At 40.1% G+C, this 26,349-nt stretch overlaps 2 protein-coding genes across 3 annotated transcripts; both read left to right on the top strand.

The window, feature by feature from the left end:
• Nucleotides 1-1,210: 1,210 nt before the first annotated feature.
• On the top strand, nucleotides 1,211-14,246 carry foxr1 (forkhead box R1). Of its 2 annotated transcripts, XM_031905128.1 has the most exons (7): nucleotides 1,211-1,521; nucleotides 3,793-3,882; nucleotides 4,193-4,271; nucleotides 6,089-6,282; nucleotides 7,231-7,445; nucleotides 12,040-12,272; nucleotides 14,043-14,246. In XM_031905128.1, exons 3-7 carry the CDS (start codon nucleotides 4,223-4,225, stop codon nucleotides 14,069-14,071), a joined length of 720 nt encoding a protein of 239 aa, XP_031760988.1. In that variant the 5' UTR covers nucleotides 1,211-1,521; nucleotides 3,793-3,882; nucleotides 4,193-4,222; the 3' UTR covers nucleotides 14,072-14,246.
• Nucleotides 14,247-19,014: 4,768 nt separating this feature from the next.
• ttc36 (tetratricopeptide repeat domain 36) lies at nucleotides 19,015-25,698 on the top strand. The gene is made up of 3 exons (NM_001015772.1): nucleotides 19,015-19,153; nucleotides 22,285-22,473; nucleotides 23,896-25,698. The coding sequence occupies exons 1-3, from the start codon at nucleotides 19,042-19,044 to the stop codon at nucleotides 24,201-24,203; spliced, it is 609 nt and encodes a 202-aa protein (NP_001015772.1). The 5' UTR covers nucleotides 19,015-19,041; the 3' UTR covers nucleotides 24,204-25,698.
• The last annotated feature ends 651 nt before the right edge of the window (nucleotides 25,699-26,349 follow it).

Here is a 26,349-nt window from a genome sequence, read left to right as displayed (position 1 = left end):
CCAACCTGACCCCTTTTATTACTAAAAAGAGCTGCAGTTACAACACCAAACAAGATGGGAGAATGCAGAAAAATTTCCAGACGGGAGCAAAATTATCAAACAAAAACAACCTGTAAAAATAACTAGGTGCCAAATTTGTAGGAAATCAATTTACTGGCAAAGCCCATAAAGTGTTTCATGACTTAGAATTGTATAACTAGGGGGCGCTGTTTAATTAAAGAGTATCAGTCATGACAATGTACTGCACTATACAAAACACAATAATAGGTAAATATCTATTTGAAAAACAATTGACCAGAACAGTCACTTATGGATATCCACGCTGGGTTTACATAGAAAGCTGGCCAACCACTATTATGCTATATATATTTTATGGTATATAAATGTGTTTATTGACAGGTATATTGGAATAGTTTAAAAGCAGGACTGGCAAACAGGAACAGAGCTGTCAGTCAATGGGAAGACTGAACCAGAATATAAGTGACATACACATAAAGAAGTTCTAGAGAGTGGGATTTGGTGGGTTCCCTTGGTGCAGCATCCACAAATGCCCCCCGGTCCCCACTTAATGCACTATAATACACACTCACACACAGTCTCTCTCACACAGACAAGCATTTTGCCTGCCCCCCACACTGCACCAGAGCCATGTTCTAACAGTAAGAACCATTTAAACTGCAAGAGATAGTTGATAATTGCACAGTGACTCCTGGTAGGGGCGAGCTGGCCTTGTTCGAGGGCAAAATTCCAAAGGGGGGGCAATTGCCTTCCCTTGCCCCTATTTGCAGCCACCGATGCCAAGGAATTGTACTAACAAAAAATACATTTTTATAAATAAAAATAAGGCATTCCCAGGACATTATAATTCAGTCTACTTGGCGATGAGTGTGTTTCCCTTGAATGTGTAAAAAATTTGAAGGCAGTTTGTGCTTTACTTTTATTTTTTTGTTTATTTTTTTTTGTTCTGTGCCACTTTACATTAAATCTCTATGTGGTTGCTAAGCTCACTGATCCTAGCAACAGAGCATTTCTTTGAAAATTTACATAAAATAAAAAAAATTCAGATCAATGACTGTGTTGTTTGGATTACTTCATCTGCATCTCTGTATTAAAAGTTAATTCACCAGGGCAGTTCTCTTTAATTATCATTGCATGAGTGTTTCCAATTTTTCCTAATTAAATTCTCTGACCTTTTAAAGCAAGAGAAGTCTTTCTTGCAGTCTTAAAACAATGTCTCGGAAGCCTATGCCTGGATGAGTGGGAGTTAATTCAATTCATTGGGCTGCTAAATCTTATCTTACAGACATTTTAAATTTAGAGGCACTGATTTCTTAAGTCCAAAAAAATGTAACAGGTTGAAATAAAAACATTCCATTAATTGTACTACATTTGAAGCAACAATGTATTTGCGTTTTGCAAACAGGAAACCATATGAGAAACTTCATCTATCAACAGCACTTGAAGATTGGGATATGAGCGAGGAGCTTAAATTATCTATTACGGCAGATCAATATTTTGCTGGTAAGTAATTTACTGTCCCAACTACTATGTAACTTGGCCTTGTTTGGTGAGTTACTCCAAGGAGCATTATGTATTATTAGAAGTCAAGTGTTTATAGAATCATGATGTCCTGTTTATAAGCTGGATTTGACTTCTATTGACTGAAGCATTTGTATAGACTTTAAAAGAACTGCAGCAGCTGTTTATCACTACTGTGGAATTCTTGTTCTGGTGTGACAACCAGGCATGATAGTTACAACTTTATCTCTTCAAAACACCCTGTATGTCTAACTTGCATTGACTTGAGTACATGGTACATAGACTGTGTACCTATGCAGAATGACCCAAAATGAATTACCAAGGGTACATAAAATGCAGCATGTCCCTGAAATGCTAATTAAAGGCTATGCAGGAAGTGCTTCCTTAAGTGTGTTTGCAATTTAAATAAGAGGAAAAAAGTTTTATAAGCCTCTTTTAATCTGCCACTCTGGAAACACTTTCTGCTAATTTATTCTATTATTTGGTATAAGTCATTGTGTCCCCCTCACCAGAGCAAAAAAGTTTACCACCTGGCGTGGTGAGGAGTAGCCAGGATGGGGAGAGGTGTGCTTGTGGCAAGCGCTCTCCCCTCTAAAACTTTTTGTGGGGAAAGGGGGCTCAGTTGGTCCTACTTATGCCACTGATCTGAATGCCAATTATTTTAACTGTCACTCTGAAAAGCAAGGTCCCCCTTTAGCTTCATGGCAGAAGCAGCCCTGTCTATGACGCATAAACTACAGACGGCAAGTCTGCAAGGGCCAAATGTCAGCCATGAAAATTTCAATGCTTTTTCAAATTATGGGCAGGGTTGGACTGGTTGACCCCCCTGCCTTGCCACCTGAACAACCCCCAAGTATGTGTACTTTATTCTTACCTTAGGTGTGTTGAGAGCGGAAGATCTGTGGGCTAAGGGAGCGCCGAGGGTTGGGTCTGGGCTGGCGGGGCTTTTTCCAATATAGACCCAGCTAGAATGGCTATAGAGCATGGAGTACACTTGACTTACCACACAGAATGAGCATTTGCGATGTGGAAGGATCGAGAGGGAGGTAGTGCAACTACATGCAGAACATTTAGAAATAAAGGACGCCAGAAAAGTTTTTGCAGCAAACTTAAACAGAACTGGTTCTATGTTCCAAGACAAGTGATCCACAAGCATATGCAATAATACTCACAAATGCAGATGCAGAGCAGATGGATTGTCAGGTTAAACGGAGAGCAAGCAAAAGTGGATGCTCCACTGTGGAGAGTAGCATGGGTAGTAAAAGAAGTCCTAAGTGGTCCGGATCTCACAAACAGACCTGGATCAGGGAGAATAAATCTAAGCCTAATATGTATGTATGTATATCTTTATTTATAAAGTGCTACTTATGTACGCAGCGCTGTACAGTAGAGTACATTAATACAAACAGGGTGTTCAGATAATAATAGATACAGATAAATACAGCTGCAATAAGTTAAGAGTCGAGGATACAAGAGGAAGGAGGTCCCTGCCCAGTAGAGCTTACAATCTATATGGTATGGTAACTTACAGACACAAATAGGCAAATATAAGTGCTGTAGGTCACAGTGGGTGACACTACAATATAAGTGCTAATACTCTTTTCACTACTGCGGTCCCTTCACTAAGGCAGCAGAGACTGTAAAGGAAAATAACTCCTGCTATCTCTTCCGGCTGGAGCAAAAAAAAAACAGTCCGTTATAGCAAAAGCAATCTCGCGTTCCTAGAATGTGCTATTACAAAAGATATTCTGTACTTATTAAGCCTTGTTTAGCCCCCTGGTAAACACTATATTACAGTGTGCAGGAAGTGGTCATAAGGCAAATACTCAATAAAGTAAAATATGTAAATAGGCAAAATAGATGCATGGGCTTCTGCCCAGTAAAAAATGGTAGGGTTTAAAGCTATAGGTATTGTTAACCCTATAGGTCCCAACACACATTGCTCCTCATAACCCTTCTTGCCTATTTATCAACTACTGTGGCATAACTAGAAGTCGGTAAGCCCCAAAGCAATCTTTTAGTCACAGCAACCTTTTTAGCACTCTAATCCCGCCCACCCCCCCCCCCCCCCCCCCTTTACTATAGGTAAGGTTGTCTGTTTCACATACATGTATAGAAATTGCTTATTCCTCAGATCCACCACTGCTGATTTTCCTCAGCCCTGTAGAGCAATCAATGCTGCAATAATTGTACATATTTCAAAAAATGGCAGCTGCATATTACATTTTTGGAATATATCACCTGTTTTTGTAGGTGCTGATGACAAAGTTGAAAGGTACACCCTGAGACGCCAGCATAGCACAGAGGTATCCCCTACAAGGTCAGAGGAAGGTGATTATCAAGGTAAGTGCATCACAAGTGTGTTATAAGGTAGAGGCTATATCTAACTAAAACAGCCATGCATTTAGGGTTTCCACTATTGATATGTGAGCTTGACAGAAAACTTTTCTCTGGCCCTTCCCACCCATTATTTCGGTGCTCACTTATTCTTTTGCAGCCAACCTATGGTAGCTCTTATGTTGCGCGTGTGTGTATATAGTATATATAATTTGCCACTGATGAGTTAGGATCAGGCGTGGGTAGACCTTGTTCCACCCACACCTAACCTTTTACCTTACCTTCCTCTTATCTATCTTTCTATTATTTACACCAGTGATCCCCCAACCAGTGGCTCAGGGGCAACATGTTGCTCCCCAACCCCTTGGATGTTGCTCTCCGTGCCCCCAAACCAGGTAGTTATTTTTGAATTCCTCACTTGGTGGCAAGTTTTGGTTGAATAAGATTTACTACCAAATAAAGCCTACTTAGCCCTTATTTGGCACCCCCATGAACCTTTATGATGCTTCTGTTGCTCTCCAAGTCTTTTTACATTTGGCTGTGGCTCACGAGTAAGAAAGTTTGGGGACCCCTATAATTCAGTGGTGGAACTAGTAAGAGGGCTGGGGATGTGACTGCATTAGGGCCTGCCAGGGCTGCCGCATAGGAGTATTGCAGATGCATGTGCAGATCAGGGGTAAGCCGGACTGTACATTTTGACAGGTGTTAATAGCTAGCTGATTAAATGCTCCCTAGGTAGACCATTCAAATAGAGTGAATTCAAATTTATATTGGGGCCAGTAGGGCTAAAAAAAACAAGTATTCCTGTTTCTTGCAAATAGGATACATTCTATACTTGAGATCACAAATGCTTCGCATACATTTTATTGATCAACCATTTGGGCAGCATAAACAATTGGCTTAAATGCTCTCATCAATAGAGAGAATGATGGAATACTTATACTGATGTAGTATTTTAATAATTAATGTATACCATAAAATTAATAAAAAATAGATACTCTTAAATGCACACATTTTTACATTAAGGTGTAATAAATGTGTATGTTTTAGAAAGGTATTATCTATTACTTGTCTGTTTCTTATTGAGTTTAATGTTATATACAATTGTAGGGACCCAAAGAATTGGGCCCCTTCAGAGTGAGTTCCCTTTTAGACAGGCACCATGAGGGTGGTAGCCTTATGAGATTCCCTGCAAGCTAACAATAACCACTAGATGGCGTTGTGCTAGAAATATAAAAGGGCATGCACACATGTTCTGTTAGGTGTTAGTCCTGGCACTGCCTCTGTAAGGAGGTGTACAACAATCTAGTGTTCTAGTATAGGAGGTACTGTAATAAGTCACTCTAGGAGTGACGGGCAGGCTAGAGAGAACGGGCAGAGATAACCCCTCTTTCCTGGGGCCCCCCCCAGCATTCATGGCTGGAGTTCAGGTCCTGTAGTGTGTAGTAAGGGGAGCCAAGTCAGCACCTGGGCCCTACACGTGGACCGGGGTGAGTTCCTACGTGGGATCATCTGGCGGGAGTACCGGGGGTAGCCCAGAGAGAGATACTGTGACTTGAGCAGTCTGTGTGACATCCTCTGAAAGTTCTGCCTGCATCAATCAATAAAGCAAGTTCATCTGGTTTATCATCATAACAGGTGTCATGGCTATTTGTATATTGAGGATCCTCAACTGCTTGGTAAGCAGCTACCCCAAGGGAGGTCTGGGCCAAGGAGGACATCATAAGTTTTCCCAGGGAGGGCACATATAGTTCTACCTATACCTACCCTGGGTGGGAGGCACGCCATTTATTTATATCATACCTGTCCCCCATAAATAAACTGGGGCTCAGGGCTCCTGTAGCGCCACACGCAGGTGATTGCGTGTTAAAAGTACAACAGTAGCCAAAATAGGGTTACACAATATACAAACATTTTGTATCAGTACTTCATTACAGCTCTGCCTGGAATATCGGTTTATTTAATGTTTAAATGTGTTGTTTTTTTTTTTGTTTTTTTTTTAGTAGACATAAGGTATGGTGTACCTCCAGTTACATGGGAGTAGGAGAAACAATAGGTTACCTGAAAGCAGTTCTAATGGGTGGCGCTGGCTCCTTCTAAAAGCTCAGAATCAGGCATGAATGGTGGAATGAATTATTTGCTATGTAAACAGATAAATTTAGAAATAAAAAGAATACCATAAAAATCCTGACCATATCTCTTTGAACCCTAGAGTGCACATTCCGCCCCAGCCTGTGGCTTGTTGTGGACCCTAACTTGGTGATTCCATGCCCTGAGTGGATTAACCGTATTCCTCCTGAACCAGAATTGACCTCTCCACCCTTGCAGCTTCAGAGGCAGCTGTCTAATGATTATTCTACTGTGGAGGATTCTGAAGATGAAGCACCAACCTCCTGCAGTGATGTGGTAATACGGAGTGATGGGCAGGGTTGCCATCAGGGGAGTACAGGGGGTAATTAAGCCAGGCAGATGGAAAACCAAGACTTACTAGTTGTAAAAGGGGCAGGGTTTGTGGGGAGTGGGCATGGCTTGGGTGGATTGTGCACAGCGTTTGGCATAATTGGGGAGTGGCTGGGGTGGATCAGTGGCATGGCTGTACATGATATGAGTATGGAGCTCACCAGTCTTTTCTGGACATCTGTAGGGTTCTTTTTCACACCTTGTGGGCAGCAAGTTCCCTTCATAAACATCATACATCCACCCAAAGTTCACCATGCACCTCTTGTATGTTTATACATTTATTCCAGTTTCTTATATTTTTATTAGTGATGAGTGAATCTGTCCTGTTTCGCTTGCGAACCTTTGAAAAGATTTGCAAAACCTGCATAGGGCAGGCAGAGCATGGCACACACAGGCAGCATAGGGTAGGTAGACTATGGCACACATAACAGTATAGGGCAGGCAGAGTACTGCCTGTGTGCGCGCCATACTCTGCCTGCCCTTTGCTGCCCATGTGTGCCATACCCTGCCTGCCCTATGCTGCCTGTGAGAGGCGAACCTGGCAGAGGTTTGTTCTGGGAGTTTGTTAGCATTTGGAAATAGGCATAAAATGGTCCCTAAAAAAGGGGCGTAGTCAAAACTGGCTTTTATTATCGACCCTCTGCCATGTAGGCCAGACAAGTTCCGGCCCATGGTACCACAGAAGTTGGACAGCACTGCTGTAGAGTATATTGTCTTCAGGTATGCTTGGTGCAGTCATAGTCTCTTTTTAAATTTGGTTTTCTCTGTGTTCTCAATAAAATTTTCCATAACCGTCTAATGCAGTATATGGAAGACCATTCTAGTTATCTGACTAAGCAGACTAAAGGTGGAAAGGCATGTATTTAGATGTATTCATTTTTGTTTCTATTACAGTTGACAGATGATGATGATTCTTATAACCCATGGCAACCCAAACACAAGCGCAAGAAAGCAAAGTGTCTGGGTAAAAAGTTGAGGGTCCAAAAAGGCTTAACCCAACTGGAATCATGGCCTCGCCCCCCTCTTAATTACTGCAACTTAATTTCGCTTGCTTTGAGAAACAGTGAGGATGGCAGTCTAAATGTGCAACAAATCTACAGTTTTGTCAGGTAAGATGGCTGTGAATTTATTCATTGTCACTTATAGGGCATTGCCTCAAACTGCAAACAATCATCATGTCTGCTACTACTATGATGGAGTTTTCCTGAATAAAGATGCCCAAACTAGTGGCATGGTACAGTGCCAGGCCAAACAATGTCTGCTTCATGAACTGCACCCAATAATCCAAATCTTCTTCTACTTAAAATGCCTTTATTCACTTGATTGGCACAAACCAGTATAACAACGTTGCTATACTGGTCTGTGCCAATCATGTGAATAAAGGCATTTTAAATATAAGAAGACTAGATTAGGGAGTGCTGTTCATGGTTCGATGATTGTATGACCTGTGCGGTGAATACAACAGGACGTGCGCCCAGAAATACAGGAGCCTGATATAGTGCTGACTATCAGAAAGTTTATCAAACAATATCTGCTCCCAAGGCAATTATCCACAAGTGCCCTGGTATCCTCACTTAATATTAGTGCTTGTGTTGCTGGGAGATTTAAAGGAGAAGGATATTGGCATTTTACTGCCAATAGATTTGCCACATTAGTGCCACCTAGAACACTATATTCTGCAGAAACCATTATCATACCCAAGTAATTGGCTTTAGAAGCTTTCTCCGTTTCCTTAATATAGCAGCTACCATTTTAAGTAGCTTCCTTCCTGCAGTCTAGCCTTTATAGCTCAGATCACACATTCCTAAGGGAGGGGGGAGGGAGTTCTTAGCATTCTGGGAGGGGGAAGCAGGAGAGGCAGTACCAGTCCTAGGCCAATTGGACCTATTGCCCCCAATCAAGCCCCGTGCCAATGGAGCTTTTTCTTGCCCCCTCCACCCACAATCGAAGCTCCAGTTATTTAAAAAAACAAAAAAAAAAAAACCCTGTGCACAGACTTACATATACAGCTTATCTTATCTAAACGAAAGGAAATCTCCTTCACAGGGAGCTGTGCATGCAAGGCAATTGGACAAGTTTGCAGAGTATTAACTTTGACCCCCTGAATTCACTGTCCTAAGGCAGAGCGTGCACAGCCCCCTGTGAAGGAGTTTTCCTCTCATGTAGATAAGATAAGCTATATATGTAAGTAGCAGTCCTGCACAGTGTTTTCTTTTTTAATTGACAGAAGTTAATGGATTAAAGAACCATAAAGGGAGGAGGAGAGCAGGAAAAAGTTACTGAGAGGAAAGAAAATAAAAGCACAAAATTCAGAGAAAAGGAGTTAATGGGAGAAAGAAATATAAAGGAGGAAAGAGAGCAGGAAAAAAATGCTGAGAGAAAAGAAAATAAATGCAGAGAAAATGGAGATTAAAAACAGGAAATATATAGATAACAGATAATTTGAGTTAGAAAGAGAAAAAAAGATCCGAACGAACCAATTGCAGTTTAACACCTCATTAATAAAAGACCCCTGTGGAATAATGGAGGGAAAAGATGAGCATGAGACTACGAAAAAAAAGTAAGCTTCAGCCATTTTATCTGTATTTATAGCTGTGGGCCTGTGCCCTGGTTGTGGTGCGGCATTGCTGCACCAGTTGAACTGTACATTATTCTATAATCTAGGGATCCCCAATGTTTTTTTTTTTTTTACTCATAAGCCAAACTCAGATGTAAAAAATGTTGGGGAGCTACACAAGCATGAAAAGGTTTTTTGGGGATGCCAAATATGGACTGTGGTTGGCTATTGGGTAGCCCCATGCGGACTGCTGGCCTGCGGGAGGCTCTGATATGAGTAAAACTGTCTCTGTGCTTCCAAACTTGCCTCCAAGCCAGAAATATAAAAATGGCAACCTACTTTGAGGCCACTGGGACCAACATGTTGCCCCTAAGAATTGGGGATCTCTGGTATAATTTCACAAAGCTCTGCTGACTATCCAGCAGTAGGGAAAGGGGAGCAGTGACAGAAATTTAAATGTCCCATCTTGTGCAGTACTTCCTCTTGCCAGTTAGAAAGCAGCACAATTCAGCAGGAAAGGCCCGCTAAGTTTTCTCATAGCCTGTACAGAGATACCATAAAATTATGGCAGCATAGGGATTCCCCTGTACTAAGCATAATTCACAAGTGCTTATGATGGTATTTACATAGACCTTTCTGATAAAGTTTACTTAGTTTTTACCTTTCCTTCTCCTTTTAAAGGTCAAGTAACCCCAAAAGTGTGCTTTATATGTATTTAATATAATGTTCTGTTACTTGTGTCGGGGCTTTGGATGTGATCTTCATCATGCAACATGCTGGAAATCATTTAGATTGTAAACTTGTGTGGGCAAGGCCCTTTTTACATTTGTATCAGTTATTGGTTGTTATTGTATGTAAATCTATGTGTTCAGTGTATACACCCATTTATTGTACTGCTCTGTGGCATATATTAGCACTTTATAAATATATGTTAATACTAAGTGCAGAGCACAGCATTGGTATTCACAAGGCAGCCTTGTTTTACTGCCTGCCATAGAGTGTAAAGTTCAGGGCTCTATTGTGGCATGCATGTTAGGAGAATAGTAGTTGGTGAGGGGGTCACCTACATGTCTCCTTCCACTCGCCCCTCATGAATAGAGTTCTGCAGTATTCTGAATCACATCCGGTCAGATCTGAGCATGCCCCATGAATACAGTGATGTCTTACCTTTGGCACGACAGGGTGCAAGTATGCTAAGAAATGGTGGTTTGTGCCCCTCTCCCAATAAACTTTGAATGCTTGAGCCCCTGTTTGTCCCACTTCTTAAATTACTATATATATAATAATTATTATTTATTTATAAAGCGCCAACATATTCTGCAGCGCTGTACAATAAGTGGGTTTCATACACTGGACATACAGAGTGACATATAAAGAAGCAATCAATAACCGATACAAGAGGTGAAGAGGGCCCTGCCCAAAAGAGCTTACTAAAAGGTTTTTTACAAATAAATAAGTGCAAAGTGGGGTGTGCGTAATTATTCAGCCCCGAATCAATACTTTGTAGATCCACCTTTTGCTGCAATTACAGCTGCCAGGCTTTTAGGGTATGTCTCTACCAGCTTTGCACATCTAGAGACTGAAATCCTTGCCCATTTTTCTTTGCAAAACAGCTCCAGCTCAGTCAGATTAGATGGACAGCATTTGTGAACAGCAGTTTTCAGATCATGCCACAGATTCTCCATTGGATTTAGATCTGGACTTTGACTGGACCATTCTAACACATGGATATGTTTTTGTTTTAAACCATTCCATTGTTGCCCTGGCTTTATGTTTAGGGTCGTTGTCCTGCTGGAAGGTGAACCTCCGCCCCAGTCTCAAGTCTTTTGCAGACTCCAAGTGGTTTTCTTCCAAGATTGCCCTGTATTTGGCTCCATCCATCTTCCCATCAACTCTGACCAGCTTCCCTGTCCCTGCTGAAGAGAAGCACCCCAGAGCATGATGCTGCCACCACCATATTTGACAGTGGGGATGGTGTGTTCAGAGTGATGTGCAGTGTTTAGTTTTCCGCCACACATAGCGTTTTGCATTTTGGCCAAAAAGTTCCATTTTGGTCTCATCTGACCAGAGCACCTTCTTCCACATGTTTGCTGTGTCCCCCACACGGCTTGTGGCAAACTGCAAACGGGACTTCTTATGGTTTTCTGTTAACAATGGCCTTCTTGCCACTCTTCCATAAAGGTCAACTTTGTGCAGTGCACGACTAATAGTTGTCCTATGGACAGATTTCCCCCACCTGAGCTGTAGATCTCTGCAGCTCGTCCAGAGTCACCATGGGCCTCTTGGCTGCATTTCTGATCAGCGCTCTCCTTGTTCGGCCTGTGAGTTTAGGTGGATGGCCTTGTCTTGGTAGGTTTATAGTTGTGCCATACTCCTTCCATTTCTGAATGATCGCTTGAACAGTGCTCCGTGGGATGTTCAAGGCTTTAAAAATCTTTTTGTAGCCTGCTTTAAATTTCTCAATAATTTTATCCCTGACCTGTCTGGTGTGTTCTTTGGACTTCATGGTGTTGTTGCTCCCAATATTCTCTTAGACAACCTCTGAGGCCGTCACAGAGCAGCTGTATTTGTACTGACATTAGATTACACACAGGTGCACTCTATTTAGTCATTAGCACTCATCAGGCAATGTCTATGGGCAACTGACTGCACTCAGACCAAAAGGGGCTGAATAATTACGCACACCCCACTTTGCAATTATTTATTTGTAAAAAATGTTTGGAATCATGTATGATATTCGTTCCACTTCTCACACTTCTACACCACTTTGTATTGGTCTTTCACATGGAATTCCAATAAAATTGATTCATGTTTGTGGCTGTAATGTGACAAAATGTGGAAAAGTTCAAGGGGGCCGAATACTTTTGCAAGCCACTGTATATGTGTGTGTGTGTGTGTGTGTGTGTGTATATATATATATATATATATATATATATATATATATATATATATATATATATATATATATAATATTGCTTATGATTTCTTGGGGGAAAACCTAATGTCCCTAATGCACAGATGATCCTCCTTACATAATGGACTCTGACTTGAAAAACAGTCACAATAAAGGGTAAGGCAGGGTTTTAGAAATGTTTTAAGTAGATTACTAGTAATAACTGTTGCATAATCCTTGCTTCTTCTTTTAGAGAGCACTTTCCATTTTTTCGTATTGCTCCAGATGGTTGGAAGAACACTGTTCGGCATAACCTTTGTTTTAGTAGTAGCTTTGAAAAGAGTTCTGGTTGGGTTTGTGCAGATGGACACAGACGCTCTTGCCTGTGGAAACTAACACGTCAAGGGCGCAGAAAATTCAGAAATGAGATGCATGCACTATCTGATGATTTGCTGCATGTGCTAAGAAAGAGCATGAAAAAGCCAGGTGAGAGTGGGTGGAGGGTAAGAAAATGTTTGAATGGAAACGGAAAAAGGCTAAGGGGCCCATTTACTTACTCACGAACGGGGCGAATGCGTCCGATTGCGTTTTTTTCGTAATGATCGGTATTTTGTGATTTTTTTCGGAAAATTATCGCGACTTTTTCGTTACCAATACGATTTTTGCGGAAAAACGCGAGTTTTTCGTAGCCATTCCGAAAGTTGCGATTTTTTCGTAGCGTTAAAACTTGCGCAAAAAAGTTGCGATTTTTTTCGTAGTGTTAAAACTTGCGCAAAACGTCGCGCCTTTTAAGTTTTAACGCTACGAAAAAAGCGCAACTTTTCGCGCAAGTTTTAACGCTACGAAAAAATCGCAACTTTCGGAATGGCTACGAAAAACTCGCGTTTTTTCGCAAAAATCGTATTGGTAACGAAAAAGTCGCGATAATTTCCGAAAAGTCGTAAAGGCGCCGAAAAAATCGAAAAAAATACGAAAAAGTCGCAAAATGTTCGTTTTCCAATCAGAATTTTTCCAATTCGAATTCGTGGGTTAGTAAATCAGCCCCTAATTGTTAACATGAAATATAGATTATTTGCTTAAATTACCAATTTGACACACATGCAGCATGTTAATTATGCTTCTACCCACCCCAATCTGCCAAGCACATTAAGTTTCTTGTCCTTTTGAATTGTGTCTCCATGAGTTGAGTGATCAAAGCAAAACCTAAAAACATTTGAACTGTCCAGTAAATTGTGAGGACCCATGATTTCCAATTTTTATACAGGACCTCAAATTGCAAACTTGGCTTCTACCAATGGCTACACTTAGGAGCACACCACCCTATAACTGGAAAGAAGATCCTTTCTTGAAACTATTGAGGTGCCTTAGGTAATGGAGAGTCATCTGTTGCTGGCAGGAATCTTGCATTAAATGGCTGGTTAGACTAAAGGGCTTACGTGAGCTTTCCACAAGAATGCCTGCTATACTCACGGGTCTGTCCAGCAATGTGTGACAGACTAACCAAGATGTGGTATAGATTCCCGATTACCTAAGTTGAAATAAGTATCAATATGACAGCTCCAGAACAAATTATCAGGCATTGGCAATAAAGCCTAGGGGTATAATACCAGGTGCAAAATCTAGTGGCCCTTAGCAACCTATCTGTTGGACCAATTATTTGTTGGTCTTGTATTTAAAGGAGAAGGAAAGGCAAAGTCACTTGGGGGTGCCAAAATATTAGGCACACCCAAGTGACTTTTAATCGCCTACCTTTTCCCCCAGGCTAGTGCCCCTGTACGGAGAGAAAAGCACCAGCCCGGGGTACCTGCATCGCTTCCTACTTCCGGGTTCGCTCGCGCACGCATGCGCAGTAGAGTGAAAAGCCGAACTTTAACAGAGAAGTCGGCTTTTCACTCTACTGCACATGCGCATGTCCTTAGTCGTTCCAAGAACGAAGCCGGAAGGAGGAAGCGCTACGCTCCAGGTACCCCGGGCTGGTGCTGTTTTCTCCTAACATTGGCACCAGCCCGGGGTACAAGGTAAGCAATTAAAGTCACTTGGGGGTGCCTAACATTTTGGCACCCCCAAGTGACTTTGCCTTTCCTTGCCCTTTAAAACATTTGATAGGTTGATATTAGTTAACAGGCCCATACAATAGATTTTAATGCATACAATATGTTTTGTTTTTTTTTTTACCAATTTTGAGAAAAGGTGCATATATTGTACATATATTTAAATACAATATTTATTTTTAAACTTTTTTTTTTTTCTCCCTAGCACTCATGGAATTGATGTTTGGTATGTAAGAGTCCCCATTATCTGCACTTATCTCCTTGATAATGGCTGACTCTCAACACTCTGAAAAGAAATTACCATCCCAGCACTGCACTGAATAGGGGTCTTATGAATTTTCAATTCTGATACATGGATCTTGGTCTGTTTATTTTGTTCACATTCAATAAAGGATTTTTGCCCATCAAAGCTGTTTAATTTGTGATATTTTCACCTTTTAGATATGAATACTTCTGCTGTTCCCTATTTTTATATAGTTGTACTCCGATTGCAGCCTGCCTCAAACAAACCTCTCAAGTACATAAAACCCATAGCTACACAAGGCTTTGTGTACTTTTTTTTTCGTTTGTTTTAGCCTAAGCATGAACAAAATTGTATTTCTCATACTCTTCCTATGACTAAAAAAAGTGCAAAAAATAATGTAGTTTTTCCTTTGTGTCCTTATTTAAAGGAGAATGAAATGGGGGGTTGTGGCTCAACAAGCTCGTTCCATCTTCGAATCCATATACCATTTGAGACCATGCAGATAAAAATGGTTCTTCAGACCCCTGACATGACACACAGCCTCTTCTCACTGTTAAATAATTCAATTTTGACTTCACTTCTGCGACACTGTTCTGCAATCTGCTGCTCAGCTCCTGCCTCTTTCAGGACACAATGCATTAGGTATTTGACTTGACTCTACATACATATATCCAGATGGTTGGGCAGTATGCTCAAAATTAGTCTTAGTCCAATCAAATATAACCACCTATGGCCAGCTTAACTGAAGAACTCTGGCTTTATACGTGGCTGGAACTTTGTCATTAGGCTACCTGTGTTGCACAATGGGCCATATTTACCATTTTTTTTTTTTCTCCCTTGGCCAATCTGTCATAGTGCACCTTCACAGAGCAGATATGATGATCCATTGTCAGCCAGCCTTCTGTGATAGTTTAAATTTTTAAAAAGAGAGGGATCAGGCTACCCCCATAAGATCAGCCTCCACACCCAGGTTCAGGCTTATGTATCTTGTCTTTCCCAGTGCTGTATCTCTTCAAGGCAGGAGGGTCAAAGGGTCCTCCATCCACCTTTCCCTAATCTGCAGCTGCCAGCATGATATATTTATGAAGAGTTCACAGGGGCTCACGCTGAGTGTCCTTTTATTATTTATTTGATTATTGAAACTTAGCAGTAGCGGCTGCATATCCCACCCTAGGCTTATACTCGAGTCAATAAGTTTTTCCAGTTTTCTTAGGTAAAATGAGGTACCTCGGCTTATATTCGGATCGGCTTATACTCGAGTATATACGGTAGATGCAAATTAATCTGCACCATCCTGAGCTAAGAACTAGATTAAAATCAATGGAAACAAAGGGTGTGAGATGTTGGTAAAACTGCAGACTTTCTTTCACATTTTTCACTATTCTAGTTTCTATACCAGGGGTCCTCAACTATTTAAACATGGGGCCAGTTCATGGTCCCTCAGACTACAGCCCACTCCCTGTCCTCCCGCTCCCTGAAGAAGGGGCCGGGTAAATTGCCTTGGGGGAGCCATGGTTTGAGGATCTGTTCTATACCATATTTTGCAAAGGGGTTTTTCATCAACTGTGGCATTCTTGCACAGCTTTGTAACTTTAATTTTACCCAATGAACCCTGGTATAAAAGCCACATTTTTGCCATTTTCAGTGTTGTTGCTCAATTCCCATTTTTAATAACTAGAAGGAAGCCGTGGTGGATTTGGGGGCTTCCCGCCAGCTCAAATATGCCCCATGCGCTATAAACCTTAAGCCATAATAGTCCTCTATTGTCACTCTCTCCAGAAAATCAAATTACAAGTAGCAGAGTCAAGGTCCTCTTCTGGCTGCTAGGGTGTGCAGTTTGGTGCAGCATGCAGTTCAGCAGTACTTCATCACTAGTTCCATGTGCAGCTATGCCTGTAGCTATACAGTGGCTTGCAAAAGTATTCGGCCCCCTTGAACTTTTCCACATTTTGTCACATTACAGCCACAAACATGAATCAATTTTATTGGAATTCCATGTGAAAGACCAATACAAAGTGGTGTACACGTGAGAAGTGGAACGAAAATCATACATTATTCCAAACATTTTTTACAAATAAATAACTGCAAAGTGGGGTGTGTGTAATTATTCAGCCCCCTGAGTCAATACTTTGTAGAACCACCTTTTGCTGCAATTACAGCTGCCAGTCTTTTAGGGTATGTCTCTACCAGCTTTGCACATCTAGAGACTGAAATCCTTGCCCATTCTTCTTTGCAAAACAGTTCCAGCTCAGTCAGATTAGATGGACAGCGTTTGTGAACAGCAGTTTTCAGATCTTGCCACAGATTCTCCATTGGATTTAGATCTGGACTTTGACTGGGCCATTCTAACACATGGATATGTTTTGTTTTAAACCATTCCATTGTTGCCCTGGCTTTATGTTTAGGGTCATTGTCCTGCTGGAAGGTGAAAATCCGCCCCAGTCTCAAGTCTTTTGCAGACTCCAAGAGGCTTTCTTCCAAGATTGCCCTGTATTTGGCTCCATCCATCTTCCCATCAACTCTGACCAGCTTCCCTGTCCCTGCTGAAGAGAAGCACCCCCAGAGCATGATGCTGCCACCAACATATTTGACAGTGGGGATGGTGTGTTCAGAGTGATGTGCAGTGTTAGTTTTCCGCCACACATAGCGTTTTGCATTTTGGCAAAAAAGTTCCATTTTGGTCTCATCTGACCAGAGCACCTTCTTCCACATGTTTGCTGTGTCCCCCACATGGCTTGTGGCAAACTGCAAACGGGACTCTATGGTTTTCTGTTAACAATGGCTTTCTTCTTGCCACTCTTCCATAAAGGTCAACTTTGTGCAGTGCACGACTAATAGTTGTCCTATGGACAGATTCCCCCACCTGAGCTGTAGATCTCTGCAGCTCGTCCAGAGTCACCATGAGCCTCTTGGCTGCATTTCTGATCAGCGCTCTCCTTGTTCGGCCTGTGAGTTTAGGTGGACGGCCTTGTCTTGGTAGGTTTACAGTTGTGCCATACTCCTTCCATTTCTGAATGATCGCTTGAACAGTGCTCCGTGGGATGTTCAAGGCTTTGGAAATCTTTTTGTAGCCTAAGCCTGCTTTAAATTTCTCAATAACTTTATCCCTGACCTGTCTGGTGTGTTCTTTGGACTTCATGGTGTTGTTGCTCCCAATATTCTCTTAGACAACCTCTGAGGCCATCACAGAGCAGCTGTATTTGTACTGACATTAGATTACACACAGGTGCACTCTATTTAGTCATTAGCACTTATCGGGCAATGTCTATGGGCAACTGACTGCACTCAGACCAAAGGTGGCTGAATAATTACGCACACCCCACTTTGCAGTTATTTATTTGTAAAAAATGTTTGGAATCATGTATGATTTTCGTTCCACTTCTCACATGTACACCACTTTGTATTGGTCTTTCACATGGAATTCCAATAAAATTGATTCATGTTTGTGGCTGTAATGTGACAAAATGTGGAAAAGTTCAAGGGGGCCGAATACTTTTGCAAGCCACTGTATATAATTGAAAATACTGCCATTTTTTCCAGTCATTTTCCCTGGGGGCTGTTGCTGATATCCATAGCATCCATCCATAGCTCCTGTCTAGCAGAGCATTCATCAAAAATATTTAGTATATGAAGTTTGTGTGTGTATCAAAAAACCATTATAAAAAGCCTTATACAATTCTATATTGTGCATTGAGGCAACACATATTTATCAGCCTGTGTGTGGCCACCTTAATGCCCTAACAAACTCTACCCTATTTGCTTTTAAAAGAAAGCAACAACCCAAAGTGGCCACTCTTGAACTGCATTCCCCAGCCTAACTGTACACAAAAAAGCAGAGTAGTGAAGTGGGGGTGGCGTTCGCCCTCTCATGTTGCTTGAAAGCAGTATCTGTCTAGCTCAGTGGTTCTCAACCTTCCTAATGCCGTGACCCTTTAATACAGTTCCTCGTGTTGTGGTGACCCCCAACCATAAAATTATTCCTAAGACCATCTGAAATATGCGTTTTCTGATAGTCTTAGGCGACCCCTGTAAAAGGGTTGTTCGACCCCCAAAGGGGTCCCAACCCACAGGTTGAGAACCGCTGGTCTAGCTGTTCAGATGCTTTGTACTAGTTCTCGTTCCTGAATTAACAGACATAAGTAAAAGTATCTTTTGCTACACTGTTTCAAGAAAAGATACAGAAGGTGATAAATATTTCTTTTGACTTCAATTATATTTACTAATAACTTAAAACCGTTGACATTTTAATTATTTTATATTTGAAAGCTAATTAGAGTGACATTGATTTATACAAAATATAACTATTGGGTGGATAACTGAATTATTATTCTAGTCCACAAGGACAATTTTGTTATAAAACCGACTATAGCAAGGTATTTTGGTTAAGCGTAATATTGACATAGTGTAAATAAATTTAACAAAGTCAATCAGAATAAAAAGTAAAGACACTGATATTAAGTGGTTGGTTCAATAGGACTGCTATGTAGCAATATGCCATTGGGATAACCAGAAACACCAGAGAACTAACTGCAACAAACCAGCTGCAGTTGTGTAACTTGAATGAACTAAGCGAAGTTCAAAGAGAGTGGAGTTCTGACAAAAAGCACAGAGCCAGCTTGTTCCTAACACGAGAGGGCAATCTCTATGGGTCAGACAGATGTAACAGAATCTCAACCAAATATAATTTAAATACACAAGATTTTACAGAATGTACAAAATGTTTAAACTGGATTTGCCTGCAAGCCTATTATTTTTTTCCCCTTTTCTCTCCCCACCCCCTCTACCATTTTTTGTTAGTACAAACAGATGTGAACTACATGTGGTTAAAAGCCATTTCCACCCCTCACTCTTATTGGATGCCACTGTCCCGCCCAAGATTCCAAAAGATAGTTATCTGAGGTTTAGCTCTCTGCTATTTTATCTAAGTAGTTGTGTTGCTATAACTGTTCTTCCTGACAGAATGTGCACCCCAAATGATTTAGCAGTCCTCCATGCCATATTCAACCCCAATGTGCCATTTGGAAACTTTGATGAGCAGAATGTGGGTGACACTGAAGCGAATGCAGATTTGGGTGAGTTTGTTTAGAAATGTAATTCTATTCACATCAGATTAAGATCTGTATATCATACTTTGCACAGGCTGGCTAACCTGAACACACATGCTGAGAGTAAAGAATGCAGAGCTAGAATATTCTATATCCATGTAAATAAATATGCTGTAATATTATAATGTTTTACATTTGCTGAAATCTCTTATCATCAAGCTTGTGGGGCAAGGTGCAAAGCGTGCCCAATAATACATAATCTGGTTGCCCCTAGAGGCAGAACTGTATCCAATTGGAAAATGCAACACAGTTCTGGTTTTTGACATTTTTTTTTGTATGCAGCACCTGCCAGCACTGCATATATGTAGACAGGAAGGGTCTCCTAACATGCTCACCTTGTGTGTCATTTACATGCACAAGTTAGGAATCTAACCCTTTATTCACTGCCTGTGTAGAGTGGTCAACCAACCCAATATCATTAAGCAATTAAAATATAATGTAGTGTTGCCCTGCACTAGTAAAACTGGTGTGTTTGATACAGAAATGCTACTATTATTGTTGGAACTATTGTTCCTTTAAAGAGATAATGATGCAGTCCTGATTTTCTTAGGTTTGAATTTTACTTCACACTAAATGATAACATGAAATAAGGTCTCAAAAAGGTATGGAGCAGATTATATCTAACATTAGGTTACCACTGGAGCAAAGTACTGAGAAATGTAAAACATGCAGTCTAGTGCTGAAATACATCACACTAAATAATGATGTTGTATTTTTGATGAAAGAAGAACAGGAAAAGTAATCCTAACTTATTAACTATTTTTCCCTCAGAAAATGTATTTAAGCAGCTAGGAAGAATCAATCAACACAGACAGGAGTAAAATCAGAGGGGTACAGCAGGAACAGTTTCAGGAGCCCATTAATATAGTGATCTGATGGGAAATCTGGCCAGGTAGCACAAACTTATGTAACTTACATAAAAAGTTCCATAACTTATGCAGATACTTACATAACAAGCAAGCTTGACAAGGACAGGCAGGTGTATACAGTTTACATTTGGGGCAAACTCCAATGACCACCAATGAATTTAAAAGTCTTAAAGTAAATGAACCCAATCTGTAAGAAGTAGACATGTACCCCCCTCTTTTTTCTGTCTCCCCATTTGTTACTAAAATCAATAAAAATTTATATTGGAAAAAAAAAAGTCTTAAAGTAAATTTCTTTGCCCAAAAATTGATTCACCTTATTAGCACATTAATTACATTTTTATTTTCACCATAATATAATGTGCAGCTGCTCATCAGTCCACAGGGCCCCCCATAGTTCCTAGGCCCCCCAGAATTTGCAGAGTATGGTTTCTCTACACCCCTGTTTTTGAGTAAAATGCTTTGTAAGTTATTATAGTAGCTGTGGTTAAAAAAAAAAAACATCCATCAAGTTTAACATTTTGTCCTAGCAAAACCAACCTAGCTGCTAGTTGATCCATATTGGGTGTTTTTGGGACAATGAAATTGTTTTCTGAAAAATATGTGCTCGTTTTGAATGTAATGCAAGCAAAATGTTTAAAACAAAGTTGACACAGGAGAATGTTCAACACTGTGTTCCATCACCTCTTCTTAACACTTATCACCTCTTTGCAACACTATGAAAACATTTGAGAACTGAGGAGACTAAATGCTGCTGTTTTAAAAGTAAAATGCACTGTTGTTGCCTACAATTTCAACCATGTTGTCGTAAGCCCTAGTCAAATGTAAAAAGACTTGGAGAGCAACACAAGCAAAGATTGGCTATTAGGCAGCCCCCATGCACATTATCAGCTTACTGGAAGCTTTAATTGGTAGTAAATCTTATTTTTATTCAACCAAAACTTGCCACCATGTCAGGAATTCAAAAATAACTACCTGGTTTGGGGGCACTGAGAACAAATCCAAGGGGTTGGTAACATGTTGCTCACGAGCCACTGGTTGGGGATCACTGTTTAGATAAAGCAAATATTGCTTCAAAACCTATATATATCATTTAGCGTTAATAGTGCCCTCCAAAGTCATGTGCACTAATGAACCCCCACACCATCAAGGATGCTGGCTTCTAATCTATGTGCAGATAACAAGGCAGATGGTCCTTCTCTCTTTAGCTCGGTGGGCAGGGTTTCCATGATTTCCAAAAAGATTTTGATTTGTCAGACCACAGGACAGTTTTTTTCTTTGCCTCTATATAAATGAGTCTGGTTCCAGAGAAGGCAGATTATGTTCATATATAGTCTCTTCTTTGCATGTTAGTGTTTTAACTTGAATTTGTGGGTGCAGTGACAAATGGTTTTGCCAAAGGATTCCTGGGCCACCTGTATTGTGTCTGTTTTCAGTGCATGCAGTGCAGTGCCATCTGAGGACCTCAAGATCATGGCTATCCAATATCGGCTTTCATCCTTGTTCATTGTGCACAGAGATTTCTCTAAATCTTTCAGTTTCTTATAAAATCCCCAAAACATTATTCTTAAATTGTTGAAATATTTGTCCACGCAATGTGTCACACAGTGGGGTCCCCACCTAGCCTCTTTAAGATGCTGTTTTCAGCATTATGCAATTTTTTCAGTCTCTTATTGCCCCTGTCCCAACTTATCTGAAACTTGTTGCTGGCATCAAATTGAAAACAATAACATTGCTCAGTTTCAACATTTAATATCCTGTCTTTGTGTTAGTTAATATTAAATATAGGGTTTAAATTATTTTTTAATCATCCCATTCTCTTTTTACACAGTGTCCCAACTTTTTGGAAAATGGCATAGTAACTTGTATAGGGCCCCAAGTTTTTTAATGGTGGCCATGAACACAATGGGAAAGACTAACTGCAACAGTCTATATACTGTAACTGTGTCTCAGGACCCCTTATAGCCTCAAGTATCTGAATTCCAGCACTCTTCAGCCATCTATTCTTATGTACTGTACTTTGTTTCTGTGGTTTCCAACAATTTCCAGCATTCTTTGCCATACAATGTTGCTGGAGGGCCAGAAGATGGCATACCCTTTGTTTGCTAATGCCTTTTTCTGTTCATTGTATTTTATTACAACCTGTTCATAGTGTATTGTATATTTTTATTATAAGTATGACTCACTTATGTGTAACCATGTACTTTTTTTATTTTATCTCTTCTATAACAGATGGGAGATTCTCCTCTGCTATCTTGCAGCAGGCCCAGGACCTAGAGAGAGATGGGGTAAAAGCAGCAGAGTCTGAAGATATGGCAACAGCTATACTGAAATTCAGCGAGGCCATTGCTCTCCTCCCTGAGCGGGCATCTGCATACAACAACAGAGCTCAGGCTCTGAGGCTACAAGGGGATGTGAAAGGTAAGATAGGCAGATGTCATATTACCTTATATTAGATAGGTTGATATAGCCCTATGTACATTAAAAAGTATTATACTACATGGAGGCCTTTGTACCTCAAATCTATTCAGCAGACCAGCAAACAGAATGAATCCCTGATTTTTCAAAAGACCTGTTGACATCAAACTAACTACTAAAGTTAAAATAAATTATCTGATGCGTAGGCATAGTGGCAGCCATGCAAGGGCAAAAGGGCACATGTTTTACATAACAGATGTTAAAAAAAACTGTATAGAACAAACTGGGTTTAGTTTGTAAAGAAAGGTAAACAGGAGTTAATGTTTTTCATGATTTCTACAAGACTTTAGAATTTAACCTCAAACATATAAAATAAAACGGTGCCAGGCAGGTAGACAGCTGACATTTGTTTCACATGCTTGGTGCAGCTCATTCAACTGTCTAAGTAAATTAGTTGGGAGAAGATATACAGTAAATCTTGATCTTTTGCAGCATAGAAGTGTATGTGCATTGATATAAACAAATGGGGTGCACTTGTGTCTCTGTTTTTAACCAATACCACCCTGTCATGACTGAATAATAAGTGGGTTTCAACCACTAAACAATAGAAAGACGTAAGTTATGAGTACTACTGCCAGCAGTTTTAGAGACCCTTTTGAAATTCATTTCAAAAGGGTCGCTCTGTAAATTCTACAAAAAACACTTTTGCATCATCTGAATGTACAGTATTACATTATATAGCAGTCCCTGCTTATTTTAGTTACAGGGGTAGAAATGTAGAGGAAAATGGCTTATTCTTAAAATTTAGGGGAATCTCATGATGATTTTCTGTGGGGCCCGGTAACTATTAGTCATACAGTGACTGACTTACATGCAATAACATGATAGATATCAAATAAGACTCGTTTTAAAAGAACAAGAAAAGGTAAGTGAATCCAATCATCATTTTAGGTGAAACTACACACGCCAGGGGAAATACTTAAAGAAGCACCATGCTGCCATCTTAACAGGCTTATATACAAATAAATTGTAGATGATCATTATCTCATTTTTATGTTTCTGGTGGTTCTTGGGACCAATAGTTATCACATAGACAGCTATGATCCATCAATGAGCCAGCAAATGGCATGTATAAATAGTGCTAATAATATAGTACTGAAATAAGCCCTTCCTAATATTTCAATATAATGAATTTTCATCTTTCTCTGTAGTCACCCTGTATGTGTGTTTTGCGGGCTAGAATTTGAATCCTTCTCTTGTACTTTGTGTATTTTTGCGCTGCATACATAAGTAACTCTATATGAATAATAATATACATACATCATCTTTTGCCAAGTCTGACTGCAGCAGTACCATGTGCCCAGTGGAATATACATTTTCTTTATCCATGCAAAATAATGTCAGTTTGGCTCCCTTCTATCCTAGGTGCACTTGAGGACCTTAACCAGGCAGTGGAACTGAGTGGAATTGCAGGGGTTGCAGGACGCCAGGCCTTGGTACAGCGAGGGCTGATTCTACGCTTACAGGGAAAGGATGATGAAGCAAGGAAAGACTTTCAGAGAGCTGCTCAGCTGGGCAGTGATTTTGCCAAACAGCAGCTTATTCTGCTAAATCCATATGCTGCACTCTGTAACACTATGCTGAGAGACATGATGCAAAAACTGAGAGAACCAAATGGGCACAAAATTCAAGTAGGAGCATCCACTAGCTTGGAGGATGACAGGGAAGCATGAGGCAACACTTAAATGTGGATGAGGGTGATCCAAACAAGGGAAAAATACCAATATAGCTATATTAAGGTGGGGGAAATTCCAGGTACCAAGAGAAGTCTGTACAATGGGCTGCGTATGGTAAACTCAAGATATGCAATTATTCAATAGAAATGTATTAAAGGAGAGTTTTAGATCACTGTTTCTTAAACCATTCCTTTTGAAGGAAATGTACTCAAGTACTCCCACCCCCCATAATCATGTTTAAAAAAAAATGGCAAGTTTTAAGTGGCAAGGTTTTTTTTAAAAAAAAAAATATGATTCTGTAAAAAATCTGTAATTTTAGCAAAAAAAGTCAGTGCTGTTGGAACAAATGCTCAAAGCATAAAAAAAACATGTTCCTTAAAAGTGCTTAGTATTTTGTTCCCTGTGCCAGACATCCCCTGCACCACCTTGGGTGAACCTATGTGAAGAACAGATTTTCTTTGCTGTTTTCTGTACTGTATCCATCTTTAATAGATACAGGAAATGCAACATGAAAACAAAATGATGGTTGGCAGTAAAGACAGCCTACCATACATGTAATAAAACTGAAGTCTGGCAAAGACAAAGTAATGGAGAAGCTGGCAACCCTGCCCCCTAAAGACTCTGCCCACCCTAGATCCTGCTACATATTTGAGTTGCAATGTCAGAGCCAAAGTCAACAGCCTAGCTGATTATGTACCAAGGAATATTTGTTAACATTTACTGATATTTAGGCACCAGATTATATAAATTGTAAAATTATGACGACAATATAATAACAGGCACAAATGAATTGGCAATATGAAGTAAAATAACTATTGTCATTGCATTATAACCTCTGGATATAGAAGGAATGTGCCTTTAAAGTTGCTTTTTGGACTGCTTTAATGGAAATTTCTCAAAATCCTTGTGAGCACTACCCAGCCATTTCAGTGGTTCTGAGCACTATGTAATAGTATGAGAGCCAATCAACCAGACCTGACAGAGCGTAGCCTCCCATTGCAGTTGGTTGACAGTTAAGTCAAATACATTGGCGTTTGCTACCTTTACCTAGAACAATGTATTAGAGCTGTTTCAAAATAACTGAATCCAACAAAAAGCTGCATGTGCAGATAGACAGGATGCTTAAATTAATTTGATTATTTTAGAAACACAACAACATTTTTAAATATTTACAAAGCTTCTTATTTTCATGAAATTCTATTACATTTTCATTTGTGCTATAGCACATAAATTCAGGGCAAGAAATCTAGCAACCAACCAGATGGAACATACAATTACTTTTCTGAGACAGGCAGAGGGCTGCTGGAAACTGCCACAAGCTGGTGCTTTATACTGGGTCTGTTTGGGAGACTGTTTACTTGACATGTGAACGAATTTGTTCAGTCCAGTTTCTGTCCAGTGTAAGGGTGTAGCCAGAAGGTTGGACTAGCTGGCCAGATAAACTCCCAGTGGGCTCATGTGAAAATTCAAATAAAAGCCAATATTACATCAATACCATTTGGCACTGTTTTCATGTAGCTGTCTTGAGAGTGGACCTTAGAAAATATGTGTAACTCTTTACCATATTTTATTTTACTGTTATACCAGAAATTGAAAATTAATATTCTATTAAACAATTACTATAAAATATTATATTTTAAATATTAACCACAAACGTCTACTTAATATAGCTGGCTAAGGAGTAGTGATGAGAAAATCTGTCCCGTTTCACTTCGCCAAAAAAAATTGTGAAACTTCGGAAAACTTTGCAAAATGGCAAAAAGAAAATCACAAAATGCAACTTTTTTGATGGAACCACAAATTTTCTGTGGCAAAGTTTTGCGGCCATTTCTCAAAAAAATTTGCTGGTGCCAAAATGTGGATTTTCGCTGAGAATCCATGCCTGGCTAAAAAATTTGCTCATTGCTGTTTAGGACAACTCCCAGAAAGCTCATGCTAATTTGTTCACAAGATTTAGTGGGACTATAGGCAGAGGGTGACTTTTTTTTTGTTTGGGAATGCTAAAGTTTGGCCATACATAGACTGACATAAAACTAATGTGACACTTAGTGCTGGCATAAAAAATTACCCTCCCAACTATTTCTTGTGGTTCCCACTGACTCCTAGAGATACTGTGCAAAAGTGCAGGCTGCAGTGCTTTTTT

The sequence above is a fragment of the Xenopus tropicalis genome, chromosome 7, assembly GCF_000004195.4.
Source record: "Xenopus tropicalis strain Nigerian chromosome 7, UCB_Xtro_10.0, whole genome shotgun sequence".
NCBI lineage: Eukaryota > Metazoa > Chordata > Amphibia > Anura > Pipidae > Xenopus > Xenopus tropicalis.
Note: the sequence above shows the minus strand (reverse complement) of the source record. Positions and strands in the feature narration are given on the sequence as shown.

Bases quoted from the DNA above. Each gene is read 5' to 3' on its own strand.
- foxr1 (XM_031905128.1), top strand. From the start codon at position 4,223: ATGTTGCTCCCCAACCCCTTGGATGTTGCTCTCCGTGCCCCCAAACCA. The intron at 4,272-6,088 runs GTAGTTATTTTT...TTTGAACCCTAG, and splicing joins TCTCCGTGCCCCCAAACCAG to AGTGCACATTCCGCCCCAGC. The intron at 7,446-12,039 runs GTAAGATGGCTG...TTCTTCTTTTAG, and splicing joins CAAATCTACAGTTTTGTCAG to AGAGCACTTTCCATTTTTTC.
- ttc36 (NM_001015772.1), top strand. From the start codon at position 19,042: ATGTGCACCCCAAATGATTTAGCAGTCCTCCATGCCATATTCAACCCC. The intron at 19,154-22,284 runs GTGAGTTTGTTT...CTTCTATAACAG, and splicing joins TGAAGCGAATGCAGATTTGG to ATGGGAGATTCTCCTCTGCT. The intron at 22,474-23,895 runs GTAAGATAGGCA...CTTCTATCCTAG, and splicing joins GCTACAAGGGGATGTGAAAG to GTGCACTTGAGGACCTTAAC.